General features: G+C 52.9%; 1 protein-coding gene across 3 annotated transcripts in view; it reads right to left on the bottom strand.

The window, feature by feature from the left end:
* The window catches only part of RNF43 (ring finger protein 43), a 130,709-nt gene that overhangs the window by 24,420 nt on the left and 91,971 nt on the right, over positions 1-14,318 (bottom strand). For all 3 annotated transcript variants that reach the window (XR_012155431.1, XM_073315639.1, XM_073315640.1), the window contains 5 exons: positions 13,757-13,888; positions 13,248-13,349; positions 8,756-8,911; positions 7,223-7,325; positions 4,814-6,316 (listed from right to left, as the gene is read on the bottom strand). Coding sequence is in view for 2 of the 3 variants with exons in the window: in XM_073315639.1 (XP_073171740.1) it covers positions 4,814-6,316; positions 7,223-7,325; positions 8,756-8,911; positions 13,248-13,349; positions 13,757-13,888 (1,996 nt within the window). In the remaining variant the exon portion in view is untranslated. The remainder of the gene's footprint in view (positions 1-4,813; positions 6,317-7,222; positions 7,326-8,755; positions 8,912-13,247; positions 13,350-13,756; positions 13,889-14,318) is intronic.

Consider the following 14,318-nt stretch of genomic DNA (forward strand, 5'->3'; position numbering starts at 1 on the left):
CAGCCCCGGAGCACCCACAGAGAAAATTTGGTGGGTGCAGAGCACCCACCGGCAGCTCCCCACCCCCACGCCTGGCCCCAGCTCATCTCCACTCGGCCTCCGCCCCTGAACACGCCGCCCCACCCTGCTTCTCTGCCCCCTCCCCTCCCCCGGCTTCCCGCGAATCAGCTGTTCACGCGGGAAGCTGGGGAGGGCTGAGAAGCAGGCAGCAGCTTCGTGCTCAGGCCCAGGGAGGCGGAGGCGAGCTGGGGCAGGGAGCAATTCCCCTACGCGTCCCCCGGGTTACCTGCTGTTGTGCGGGTGGCCCTCCTCGTGCCCCCCCTAACCCCAGCTCACCTCCGCTCCGCCTCTGCCCCTGAACGTGCCGCCCCGTTCTGCTTCTCTCCCCCCGCCCCCCGGCTTCCTGCGAATCAGCTGTTCACGCGGGAAGCCGGGGAGGGCTGAGAAGCACGTGGCGGCTTTGCACTCAGGCCCAAGGAGACGGAGGTGAGCTGGGGGGGGGGGCACGAGAAGGGCCACCCGCACCGCAGCAGGTAACCCGGGGGGCGCGTAGGGGAATCGCTCCCTGCCCCAGCTCACCTCCGCCTCCCTGGGCCTGAGCGCGAAGCCGCCGCCTGCTTCTCAGCCCTCCCTGGCTTCCCGCGTGAACTGCTGATTCGCAGGAAGCCGAGGTGCGGGGGCGGAGAAGCAGAGCGGGACGGCGCGTTCAGGGGAGGAGGCGGAGGCGGAGCGGAGGTGAGGTGAGCTGGGGCCAGGCGGGGAGCTGTCAGTGGGGGCTCTGCACCCACTAAATTTTCCCTGTGGGGGCTCCAGCCCCAGAGCACCCAGGGAGTTGGTGCTTAAGGCGCCACTTTTGATGTGATCAGTGAGGGGAGCGGCCGCTCCCCCTGCTCCCACCCTAGCTATGCTACCCTGCCCCTAGGAGCCAGAGGGTGCTGCTGGATGCTTCCCGGGAGCTGCCCCAGGTAAGCACCGCCGGAAGTCCCCACCTCGCCCCTCCAGCAGGTCCCTCTGGCTATTAGGGGTGGGGTGGGCACACACTACGGTGGCCCACGAGACCCTCCTGCCCGGTTCTGGGGACAGTCAGGGGACAGGGGATGGGGGTAGATGGGGCTGGGATCCCGGGGGGCAGGGATGGGTGGTTAGGGACTATTTAGAAAAGCTGGACGTGCACAAGTCCATGGGGCCGGACGAGTTGCATCCGAGAGTGCTAAAGGAGTTGGTGGATGTGATTGCAGAGCCACTGGCCATTATCTTTGAAAACTCGTGGTGAATGGGGGAAGTCCCGGATGACTGGAAAAAGGCTAATGTAGTGCCAATCTTTAAAAAAGGGAAGAAGGAGGATCCTGGGAACTACTGGCCAGTCAGCCTCACCTCCGTCCCCGGAAAAATCATGGAGCAGGTCCTCAAAGAATCAATCCTGAAGCACTTACATGAGAGGAAAGTGATCAGGAACAGTCAGCATGGATTCACCAAGGGAAGGTCATGCCTGACTAATCTAATCGCCTTTTATGATGAGATGACTGGTTCTGTGGATGAAGGGAAAGCAGTAGATGTATTGTTTCTTGACTTTAGCAAAGCTTTTGACATGGTCTCCCACAGTATCCTTGTCAGCAAGTTAAGGAAATATGGGCTGGATGAATGCACTATAAGGTGGGCAGAAAATTGGCTAGATTGTCGGGCTCAACGGGTAGTGATCAATGGCTCCATGTCTAGTTAGCAGCCGGTGTCAAGTGGAGTGCCCCAGGGGTCGGTCCTGGGGCCGGTTTTGTTTAATATCTTCATAAATGATCTGGAGGATGGTGTGGATTGCACTCTCAGCAAATTTGCAGATGATACTAAACTAGGAGGAGTGGGAGATACGCTGGAGGGCAGGGATAGGATACAGAGGGACCTAGACAAATTGGAGGATTGGGCCAAAAGAAATCTGATGAGGTTCAGTAAGGATAAGTGCAGGGTCCTGCACTTAGGACGGAAGAACCCAATGTACCGCTACAGACTAGGGACCGAATGGCTAGGCAGCAATTCTGCAGAAAAGGACCTAGGGGTGACAGTGGACGAGAAGCTGGATATGAGTCAGCAGTGTGCCCTTGTTGCCAAGAAGGCCAATGGCATTTTGGGATGTATAAGTAGCGGCATAGCGAGCAGATCGAGGGACGTGATTGTTCCCCTCTATTCGGCATTGGTGAGGCCTCATCTGGAGTACTGTGTCCAGTTTTGGGCCCCACACTACAAGAAGGATGTGGATAAATTGGAGAGAGTCCAGCGAAGGGCAACAAAAATTATTAGGGGACTGGAACACATGACTTATGAGGAGAGGCTGAGGGAGCTGGGATTGTTTAGCCTGCAGAAGAGAAGAATGAGGGGGGATTTGATAGCTGCTTTCAACTACCTGAGAGGTGGTTCCAGAGAGGATGGTTCTAGACTATTCTCAGTGGTAGAAGAGGACAGGACAAGGAGTAATGTTCTCAAGTTGCAGTGGGGGAGGTTTAGGTTGGATATTAGGAAAAACTTTTTCACTAGGAGGGTGGTGAAACACTGGAATGCATTACCTAGGGAGGTGGTAGAATCTCCTACCTTAGAAGTTTTTAAGGTCAGGCTTGACAAAGCCCGGGCTGGGATGATTTAATTGGGGATTGGTCCTGCTTTGAGCAGGGGGTTGGACTAGATGACCTCCTGAGGTCCCTTCCAACCCTGATATTCTATGATTCTATGACCCCCTCATGGGGAGAGGAGGGGACCAGTTGTTAAGATTTTGGCAGCTCATCACTGGATGTGCTCCCTAGCCAGCTGGGGCTATTCTCCCCCTGCAAACCTGATCTGCTTCCTCTTTCCCTGCTTCCCTTGACATTCCTTTCCTACAGGTGACCTCTGTTCCTTGAGGTTAACTCCAGTTTCTTTATCCACTCCTAGCTTAATGGCCCCCAGTAGTCACAGAGCCACCTGCAGCTTCTCTGGCTACAGCCATGGGGCCAATTGCCAGAGTCCAGCCTTAGATAGCTGCAGCTGCTAGCAAGGGAGGTGTGGCAATTCCAAGGCTGAGCATGCTTGAACCTTGCAATGGTGGCACTAAGGGTTCTAAATCCTCAGCACTGGCCCTAGGCAGCTGCAGACTCTGGAGTTAGGTGCTTCCCTCCTCTAGGCCAAGGCTTTAAGTACCTGAGATGCCCATCACCTGCAGTGGAGGCCACCAATTCCCACGCACCCCTCAGCTAGCACATAGTTGTGCAGAAAGTGCAGCCTGAATGATTTTGGAGGCTGGAGCACTGGGAGGTTCCCATCCCTGAGCAGCAGCTCTGCAACAAGCTCTCATGGCCCTCTTCCGCTGCGGGACCAGGACCCTGTGAAAACAGTGGAGTTACCCCGTGTATAACCACTTCTGTCCAAAGCCTTTTGAAGTGAGTGGGAGTCTTTTCATTGTCTTTAACGGGCTGCATATGGAAGCAAAGGACCTCATTCTCGACTCTGGGAGCAAAGTGCATTCTATGCTGCACTGATAACAGGAAGGCCTCACGTTACCCGGTGAATAAGCAACACCTCCTATAGCACCGAACTTTTTCTGAGAGGCCTCCTGCCCAATTACTAAATGTAAACCTGCTTCATTTACCAGGGCTAAAAATATCAGGTAGTGTGGTCACAAAAGCAAGGCCCTTCTGAATTCAGTAAAGTGCCCCAGGGGTCGATCCTGGGGCCGGTTTTGTTCAACAGCTTCATTAATGATCTGGATGATGGGATGGATTGCACCCTCAGCAAGTTCGCAGATGACACTAAGTTGGGGGGAAAAGTAGATAACCTGGAGGGTAGGCATAGGATCCAGAGTGACCTAGACAAATTGGAGGATTGGGCCAAAAGAAATCTGATGAGGTTCAACAAGGACAAGTGTCCTTCACTTAGGACGGAAGAATCCCAGGCACCGCTACAGGCTGGGGACCGACTGGCTAAGCGGCAGTTCTGCAGAAAAGGACCTGGGGATTGCAGTGGACGAGAGGCTGGTTATGAGTCAAGAAAGCTAACAGCTTATTGGGCTGCATTAGTAAGAGCACTGCCAGCAGATCAAGGGAAGTGATTATTCCCCGCTATTCGGCACTGGTGAGGCCACATCTGGAGTATTGTGTACAGTTGTGGGCCCCCCAGTACAGAAGGGATGTGGACAAATTGGAGAGAGTCCAACAGAGGGCAACGAAATGATTAGGGGGCTGGGGCACACGACTTTTGAGGAGAGGCTGAGGGAACTGGGCTTATTGAGTCTGAAGAAGAGAAGAGTGAGGGGGGATTTGATAGCAGCCTTCCAGTAGCAGAAGGGAGGTTCCAAAGAGGATGGAGCTAGGCTGTTCTCAGCGGTGGCAGATGACAGAACAAGGAGCAATGGTCTCAAGTTGCAGTGGGGGAGATGTAAGTTGGATATTAGGAAAAACTATTTCACTAGGAGTGCAGTGAAGCACTGGAACGGGTTACCTAAGGAGGTGGTGGAATCTCCATCCGTAGATGTTTTTAAGGCCCGGCTTGTCAAAGCCCTGGCTGGGAAGATTTAGTTGGGGATTGGTTCTGCTTTGAGCAGGAGATTGGACTAGATGACCTCCTGAGGTCTCTTCCAACCCTTATCTTCTATGATTCTGTGATCTAATGTCTGAACTCTGAAAATATCCATTCTCAGTTGCCAGTTGCTTGGGGTAATGCGTGGTGTATATATGCAGACATTCACACACACACACACACACACACACACACACACACAGTGTCTATATATGAACCCTTAATTGTACAATCCACTGTTCAGAGGTTTGCTAAAAGCAGAGGTGACTAACAAACTTACCCTGATTGTGTTGCAGAGTTTGGCAGGGGAGGTAAAGACTCGTGTTGCCTTCTGTGGTGCCTGTCCCTGAGAAATCAACTGGATACATGGGTTTCCCCTCCCATTCTGATAGGTCCTTGTCCTGCTGCTGGGACTCCAAGTTGGAGGGCGGGACTAGGCACTTCCAAACCACCTGAGAGCCTGAGCAATAGGGCATAGGGGCTGTTGGCAACAGTGGCTGAACGTCTGGGGAGCAGCAGTAGCTAGGGGAGTGGCCATAGTGAATGTGAACATTGCAGTCTTTGTGCATGTCTGAGTCCTCTGAGAGGTGAGCCAGGGCAGGCTCCGGGCGGCACTTCCGTTTCCTTCTGGGGTGACGGCTTTGTAAGCCATGTTTCTGTAACATTGGGAAAGGCAATGGACCAGTTGTTCCAGCTTGCTTACTGGCCACCCAGCTGAAGTCAGACCCATCTGCAGAAGAGGAGAGGTGCTTTGAGTGGTCAGGTCCCTGATGCACACAGGAGGGCTGTCCTGACAGAGATGCATCCTGGGACATTGGGCTGCTTTCAAGAGGCTGTTTGCAGTGACGAGTTTTCTCAGTCCTCTTTTGTGTCCGAGCACTGTGCACGGCCCCCGAAAACCAGGGCTTATGCTGGCTGGGTTCCTGGCCTGATCTCCCAGACGGACATTCTGGGTCCTTCCTGTAGTGATGGTGCCTGTGGTGGTGATAATGGACATGAGTCAGTATCTGACTCTTGGCTAACGCAGAGCTGCCGGTCTCCTTCAAGTCCAAAGACCTTAGCCTTGGCTCCCCTGGAGACTGCAGCTGCTCCTGGCCATTGTCAGTGGAGCTACAGTACACCCAGGGGTCGTAGTCACTGCTCAGGGAGCTGCGGAAAGTGGAGCAGCTACCATGGATGCCCTGAAGGCTGATGTCTGTGCAATTCAACATAGAATCACTGGAGGAGCCATGACAGGGTCCGGAGCTGGAGTCACTGCCTGGACCATCAGCCAGGTACCCACTGTGCAATGTGAGATAGCTCTCCCCTGAGCCACTGCTGTTCTGCTGCCTCCCATGACTGGTTCCCCGACGAAGAGGGGCAGCATGGTGCTGTCTTGGTACTACCGCCGTCCTGAATCCCAGGCAACGGGTCTGGTGCTGAAGTGGGCAGGTCCTGTGAGAAGATGGCATCTGCCCACATGCTGGAGATTTTCGGTGCTGCTCATTCCCTAGGCCTTGGGCTAGAGAGGGCTGATGGCTGCATGTGGCCATGGAGCCCACTGGCCTGTATGGCATATAGTGCATGGTGGTTAAATCCAACTGGGAGAGCTCTGGGGAATGGAAGAAGGGGTTGCCATGGGGGAGCTGCGAAGCAAAGTTTCTGAGCCGCCCCTGGGGGTGGGCCTCTGGGAGGCGATACAGGGCGTGTCCTGGGTGTTGCCGGAAGAGGTGAAGCCGCTGCCCGGGTTCCAGATCCTGGGGATTCTGCCTCAAATGCGCAGGCTGGGCAAAGGCAGCCCCCTCTAGAGAGACAGAAAGGGCATATCCACTACACGTCTGCATCCCATCCCACAGTTACCTGGCAACCCCTCCCCAGAACCCCGCCCAGACACCCAACGCCTGGCAACCCCTCCCCAGGGTAGCACCCCACGCACCCAGTGCCTGGCAACCCCTCCCCAGAACCCCTCCCACTCTCCCACCTGCCCTGACCCACCTCTCTTCTGTGCCTGATACCCAAATATTCCTTGTCCCTCCCAGCACAGGGGGACCCTTTTACTGCTTCTCGTACAGCCTGGTGAGCCTTCCCCTAAACCACACCCCCCCAACACCCACCCACCCACACATACACACCACACCTTCCCTACACACACCACAAACCCCACACATATAACACCACCCCCAACACACCACAAATCCCTTCCCTTCCACACACCCAAATATCCACACACACACACCATGCCCTCCCCACACACACCCAAACACCCACCCCTGCACACACACCACACCCGCCCCTCCACAGCACAACGGCCCCATGCACATAACAACCCCCCCCACATAACACCCCACCACCCACCACAACCCTCCTCCCCCCACACACATCCAGACACTCCACCCCCGCACACAGCACCCACCCCCATACACACCACACCTTCCCCCGGCACACAACCCCCCTTCTCCCACACACATAACATCACACACGCTCCAGACACTCACCTACACACACACCAGACCCTCCCCGCCACAAAGACAGCACAAATACCCATCCTCCCACATCAAACCCACCCATACACCACAAACACCCTTTCCCCCACACCACACCCACACCACAAACACCCCCCCCCACATACCACACTCCCCTCCCCCCATCCACACACACTCCTGCTGGGAGGTGCTTTTGATGGGCGATTTGGCCCCTGCTGGAGCCCTACCAATGATATTGAACATGCAGAGCGGGCAGGTGTGGTGCTGCTGTAGCCAGGGGTCGACACACTCTCTGTGGAACTCATGGGAACAGGAAATAATCCGCAGCTCCTAGACAGAGACAGAGGGGAGGTTTGAGTGGACAGAGCAAGGTCTCTGGAGGGAGCTGGATGTGGGTGGGGAGGCGTCTCTCTCCCTGCCCCCTGGATCAGCCCTGATCCCACACTCCGGGCACTTCCCAATGCACAAAACAAGACCACCAAAGAATCTCTAATGCTGCGAGCTGGCTCTGAGCATACCAGCCCATGCCTCCGCAGTGTCCAAGCTCTGGGATCCGAGTGGGGCAACACATTGCAAAGCCCTCTGGAGGAATGCCCTGTCAGCAGCCCTCTGACACCGAGGGCTCCAACAAAGGCCCCAGTTCTGAGTGCAACTGGTGCAGTACCCTTTGGGGAGAGGCATTGCTCAGAGAACCAGGCCTCAACCCATTAGAGCTTTCCCTATACCCCCAACTCTCCGTGCAAATGTCTTGGCAGCCAGGCCAGGCCATGGAGCTCTGGAGTCACCTGGTCCTGGAAAGATACAACTGATTCATAGATTCCAAGGCCAGAAGGGACCATTGAGATCATCTCGTCTCACCCCTCCATAACACAGGCCAGAGACTGCCCTACAGTAATTCCTAGAGCAGATCTTAGAGAAAAACATCCCATCTTGATATAAAAATCATCAGTGATGGAGAATCCACCACAACTCTGGGTAAGTTGTTCCAATGGTTCATTGCTCTCACTGTTAAAAATGCATGCCTAATTTCCAGTCTGAATTTGTCTAGCTTCAGCTCCCGGCCATTGAATGGTGTAAGACTTTCTCTGTTAGCGTGAAGAGCCCCATATCAAATATTTGTTCCCTGTGATCAAGTCACCCCTTAACCTTCACGGTGTTAACTGACTGCCAGCAGGGGAGCCACGCTCTGTGCCAGCGTCATGTCTGAAGGATCCCAATGGCAGCGTGTCACAGTAATCTGGTCTGGAGGTGACAAAGGCTGGAATACCTGAACAGCAGCCAGGTTCACACACCCAGCGAGAGGATCCCACTTGTCTTGACAGGTGCTGACAGGGAAAAATGCTCTTGGTGTTAGGCATCACCTCAGCATCCCAGAGCAGCCTAGGCCAGACCCCCAAAGGACCAAGGCCCAGATTCTCAAAGAGATTTAGGCACCTAATTCCTGATTTCAATGGGAGTTGGGTGCCTAAATCTCTGTGAGGCTCTGGGTTTAAAGCGCTCACAGGCCCCTGCTCCCATGCTGGTACAGTAGGCAGCAATACTGAGCTTGGGCAGGCTTGCTCCAAAGCACAGGGCCAGGAAATGCCCTGCCCCACAAAGCACACTGCTCCTTTTGCCATTTACAGAGAGCCCTGAACAGCTGTGCAGCACCCCCCTCCCAACAGCACCTCTGCCCAGAGAGTTCAGAGCCGTGATTGGCCATACTCGCTATCCGGCTTCCAGCCTACGCATACAGCCGCTCCAGCGTGAGCTTGTCCTACCTGGCCCTCACTGAACTCCTCCAGACAGATAGCACAGATGGGGGCTGAGCTGCAGCTGCTGGCCGAATCCCTTAGGGCATCCTGTTGGCACCGGGCCTGGTACTTCCGGATGGCCAGCTGGCTGATCGCCTGCATGGTCTGCTGCTGCAAGGAGTCCTGGGAGAAAGGAAAAGAGTGCTAGACTGAACAAGTGGCAGAGTGAAGAGAGGACTGGCCCCTCCTGCATAGTTAGGACAGAGAGCCAAATGTTCCACCAAATTGCCAGATGTGAAAGCAAGGGCTCTCCTTTCACCAGCCACACTGCAGCCTGCAGCACCAGATCTCTGCACCCTACCTGGCAATAAAGGCAGCTGATACAGACAAATGGACCTGGCAGCTGTTCAAGGCAAACCGTGAGGCAGCATGACCTAGTTGTTAGAGCAGGGCACTGGCCTTCAGGAGACCTGGCTTCTATTCCCAACTCTCCCCTGATTCAGGTTGTGATCTGGGCCTAACCCTCCAAACACTCCCACTAATTCTGAGTGCCTGATGCCACGCACCCACTGTCTCTGGTTGGGCACCCAACATGAGATTGAAAATTCAGGCTTTAGCCTTTCTGGGACTCAGCCTTATAATGGGGACAATGCTACTCATCTTTGGGAAGGGGTTTGAAGTCTGCAGGTGAAAGGCCCTATGTCAGTGAGTGTACCATTACAATTAATGTACTGATGAAAATGGGTTCTTAAAACACATAAGAATAAATACAGTGTCCACAGTTTCCACCCGCTGCAATAAAACAGTGAGGACTCTTAACCCTCACACATAAAGGCCTAAACTGATCACCTGCTGATGCAAGAAGGAATTTGCCCCATGGCAAATTAGGGGTAATCTGAGATTTTACAAACTAGGCATTGAACCCCGAACTAGAGGAGTCTGTGGTGACTCTTCTGTGAGCCAGGAAAACCGAATGATGCTTTGTCCTCCCTGTTGAGTACAAGTATCAGGGGCTATTGGCCCCTTACTGAAATGTAGTGGTTTTTTGGTTGGCCCCCTCCAAGGGGAAAGGGGAAGGGCTGAAGAGGAGTCAGGATCCTGGGACTGACGGGTCCCTAGAGCCAATGGGGAGAGGCCAGCACTCCAAGTCAGCTAGATGGTCAGGGCGAGCAAGCCAATGAGGGAGTTGAGAGCCCAGGGCCCTTGTTCCCTGTGAGCTGGAGCTGCCAGGGCAGAGCTGAGAGAGTGCAACAGCCAAAGAGCAGAGCTAGGGAGCCAGAGCTGCAGCCCAGAGCTGGGCCAGGGAGCGTGCAGCAGCTGGAGCTGCAGCCCAGAGTCAGAGCATCAGCCGGAGCGAAGAAGCCCCAGAGCAAGTGGTGGGGTGGGTCTCCCACCATCACAGCAGGGTCTGGTGCATCAGTCTACGCCCTAGGGAGAGAACAAGATACAGGCCCCTTCCAAAAGTCTATCGGGAGGCCATTGAAAACTGGAGCCAGAGGGGGACATGGCCGGTTGGGAGGCCATTGAGCACCTGAGACAGAGTTGGTTCGGAGGGCACTAAGTGCCAGACCTAGAGAGGGATGTGGCCTGAGGGGAGGTCGAAGCAAAGGCACAGAATGGGTTCTGTCACACAGAGTCCATTCCCATCTGGGGGCAGTGCCATGCCAGTAGCGTCAGAGCAGCAGGTCCAGGTCCAGGAAGAAGACACCAGGCTCATAAATTTGTTGCACTTTAGAGGCTGCTGCACTGAAATGTACCCAAACCAGTTCCTCACCATGGGGACACTGTGAAGGGCTCTTCAATGCCCAAAGGAACAGTTTTGGGTGCACAGATGTTTAAGTGAATTGCAGGGTTTACAGGTTAAAAGGGTAACACGTGAGGTAGGTGTGTCCTGGACTAGGGGCGCCTCGTCCCTGCTTAGAGTTGCCCATGGAGAGACTGAGGTAAACACCCAGAAACCCCTGGTCTCAGTCTTCCCTGTGTGATGCAAGTCCTGTTCACGCAGGGCCAGGAGGGAAGTGCAGGTGGGCAGAACTGGGGTGAAGTGAATCAGAGCAGGGACTCAGATCCTTTCGTCACTCGGATCAGCCATGGTAGTGTGAACACAGAGAAACTCCCCTACTATGGTCGGACAAATGCCCTACTTACACAAGGATGATGAACAGTAAAGATTCAGACAAGTAGCTTTTGAGACGTGACTTGGAAAAAACAGGACTCCATTTGGGTGCAGGGGTCCCTCTGGGCGCACCCCGATGCAGAATTGATGATTATGGCTGTGAATATCTTAACTATGAAAAGATCATCTCACTTAGACAGCCTGGGGATGGACTATCACAAAAATCTGTGCCACAAAGCAAAAACCTGCCTGTGATGATGTAACTATAGATTATTTCATAAAACATATGTACAAGGGGCAGATTTACGGTTGCATGCAAAACTTTATTTTTAGCAGTCCCTAACTCTTGAGTGCTTGACTTTGCAATGTTCAAAACATTTTAACATCATTTTTGCATGGAATTTTCTAATTTGTTTGTTTGTTTGTTTAGAAAACTGAAAAAGTAAAGACTTCCTTCATCAGCAACTGTAATGACCTCCCACATGGGTCATCAGGGGATTTTGAACTCAGAAACTCCAGATCCGTAGCTCAGCACACTACTTTCCCATTTGAGTTAAAAGGGTTTCCAGTAGCTATGCACCAGCCACCAAAGCAGGTCACAACACACACTTTGCTTGTGGGTTGCCCAACTATTCAATGAGCAGCAGTAGAACGCTAGGAAGCAGGACTCCTGATTTCTGTTGCTGGCTATGGGAGAGAAACGTGGTCTCAACTGGCTTTGTAAAGGTATGCAGGAGCAATCTCATTTTACTGATCAGCCAGCCTCACATACAACTCTACTCTGAGTGGCACTGTGATGTTGGGGCTATCACAATAAAACCTGGGCTCCATTCCTTGGTCTGTAAGTGGTGGTGGTGTGCAACACATCAGCTACCTTGTTTATAAAAGGGGCAAAGATATTTTTCTGTCTCCTAGGGTAGGGGTACAGAATGGCTATAAGTGCAAAGAATTAATGGCACTAGAATTACTAATGCCAGTTGCTGGAAGAGAAGAGACTAGCACTCATAGGGTCTTGGCTGCCTGCAGCTTCCCTTTGTAAGAAGGAGGAGAATCTGTTTTTCCCAAGCCCCATCTGGAGCACTAGCTATGGACCTGGCACGTCTTATAGGAGATTGAGTGGGGCATGGCGCAGGCTCAGTGCAAAAATTTTAACATTGCTTTTATGGAAAACAGCTGCACCGTTCCCATTCCAACTTTCACACAGAGCCCAGACATGAGAATTTCTGCCTGAGCTGGCTGTTGAGCTAGCCCTGAGGCTAGGCATCGCTGCTGCTCCACTTGCAGTAATCAAATAATACCCCAAATCTCCACTCCTCTGGGACTTACCTTTCTGGGGACTGAGCTTTCCCTTCGTTTGCTTATCTTTGCTGCTCTGTGTCATTTCACTAGAAGACAGGGAAGCTTATCTTTCTATTGAGTCGGAAAAAACTGGTTCTGTCAGAAATGGAGAAGTGCTGAATCTCAGGGCAAGAGCGTGCAGTGTTCTTTGTTCTTTCCATTTTCTAGTGGATTATATGAAAATGTAGCTGTTTTTATCTGAATTGTGGTCTTGGCCAAGAAAGTGACTCAGGACTTTGGGTGCCCAAGCTCAGATGCCTTAAACAGGCCTGGGTTACAGAGGTGGCTGCTTAGCCCATACTGAAATCCAGGCCCCTTTCAAGTGTCTCTAGTCACATGTCACTTCTGGATCTCTTGACCAACAAGGTATTCAGGAAATGGGCTCTCAGGAGTGACTTTGTTATCCTGTAGAAAAAGGAGGGTTTCCAAATTTGGAAATATTTCTGTACTTGGAAGGTCTTTATGTAATGTACTGGTTTTCCACTAAATTATTTTAACCTCTCTAATGTTAGAACAGGCCAGTGACTTCCACTGGCACCGAAGACAGGGGTTAGTTAGTGAGCTGGGGAAATCAGGGCGCTTTGCCAACATTTGTGTGTAAATGGCACCTGCTCTGGAGAGCTGGTTGGGAAGTTGCTGCAGTGCACAGGTACAGCAATGTCTGGGGTGAGCGCAAACCGCATATGGCACAACTGGTTCCCAAAACCCAGGGCTGGAGTGTGGCTGCACTGAATCACTGCAGGAACCCAGAGTGCTTGCATCATTGGGCTGCAGGCTTGTCCCTGCAATGGGACACTCGCCTTGTGTAGATAGGTCTCCTCTTTCTCAAACACACACACACTTTCTCTCACTCTTGTCTCTGGCCCATCACACCCTTTCTTAGACTAGTTGTGTGTAGAAGGAGCCCCCATTGCTTCCCTTTTCCTTGTAGAACCGCCTGGTTCTGAGCAGTCTCCATACATTTGGATGATTTAGTTGGTGCTGGTCCTGCTTTGAGCAGGGGGTTGAACTAGATGACCTCCTGAGGTCTCTTCCAACCCTAATCTATGATTCTATGATTCTTACCTGAGTCCTGTTCCAGTGACACTTGGTGCGAACAACAAAAATCAGAATGATCACGATGACAGTGCTCAGCACTGTGAGAAGAATCCACACATCATAGTCTGGCTGTTGGAGAGAGACAGAAGATCCGTTACCCTGGTGTTTGTGCCTGGTAGGAATGAGACCAGGCCAGGCTCCTGATCTCTTCATGATTGTTACCCTTCAGACATATGAGAAGTGCCCAGCCAGACCCACCCTCTTTGCTCTTCACAAGAAAAAGAAAACTGGTCTGAGGTCCTCTCTGCAAATCTCAGCCAGCCCCTCTCAGTGTCTCAGCTCACTACGCTTTGTTCTGCAGAGCAAAGGACCTTGGACTGGTACCAAATAAAGAGACAAGAGGAAGAAGGGTCCCATCTGGCTCTTGCAGAGGGCCAGGATGTCACCTCCCATAGAAGGGAGGCTCGGCTTTGCTTCAGTGCTGAGAAGATTGACTTGGAGTGGAAAGGAGAAGGCAGGTATGACATGTTCCTCACCCATGCTGGCTGCTGTTTAACCTCAATCTTCACATGTGCTTCTCGATTCTTGTTCACAACGCCCATCAGAAGCTCAGCGTCATGGCCCCGGATCAGAACCACGGGCTGACTCAGGCCCCTGGGTTTCCTCAGCTGCAAAGAAACAAACTTGGTCATGAGATGGCCCGGAGCACAGACTGAGACGTGGGTGTGATGGAGATTTATCAAAACTCACAATCAAATAAGGTGTGGGGGGATGAGGACTGCTGGCCAGGACAAGTGCTACAGTCGCTGCCCAGAACCCGTGACATGGTATATTTATTATTGCCACTCTGCTCCTCGGTCTGCACCAGATGGAAGCACCTCATTCCCCAACACCCTGGCTCCTGCCCACCTCTCTGCTCTTGTCTCTACTGCTCCCCTTGCTGCCCCTTTCCTGTCCTTATCCCTCCCTCAGCTACAGGCACTGCTTGACCGTGTCTCTTGCTTTCCTCTTTCAACCCCCTTGCCCAAAACCAATAGGCTTCACCTCAGAGAGATGATGATGCTTCATAACCCTTGCAACAAAATAATAAACACCCTG

The sequence above is a fragment of the Lepidochelys kempii genome, chromosome 17 (assembly GCF_965140265.1).
Source record: "Lepidochelys kempii isolate rLepKem1 chromosome 17, rLepKem1.hap2, whole genome shotgun sequence".
Taxonomy (NCBI): domain Eukaryota; kingdom Metazoa; phylum Chordata; order Testudines; family Cheloniidae; genus Lepidochelys; species Lepidochelys kempii.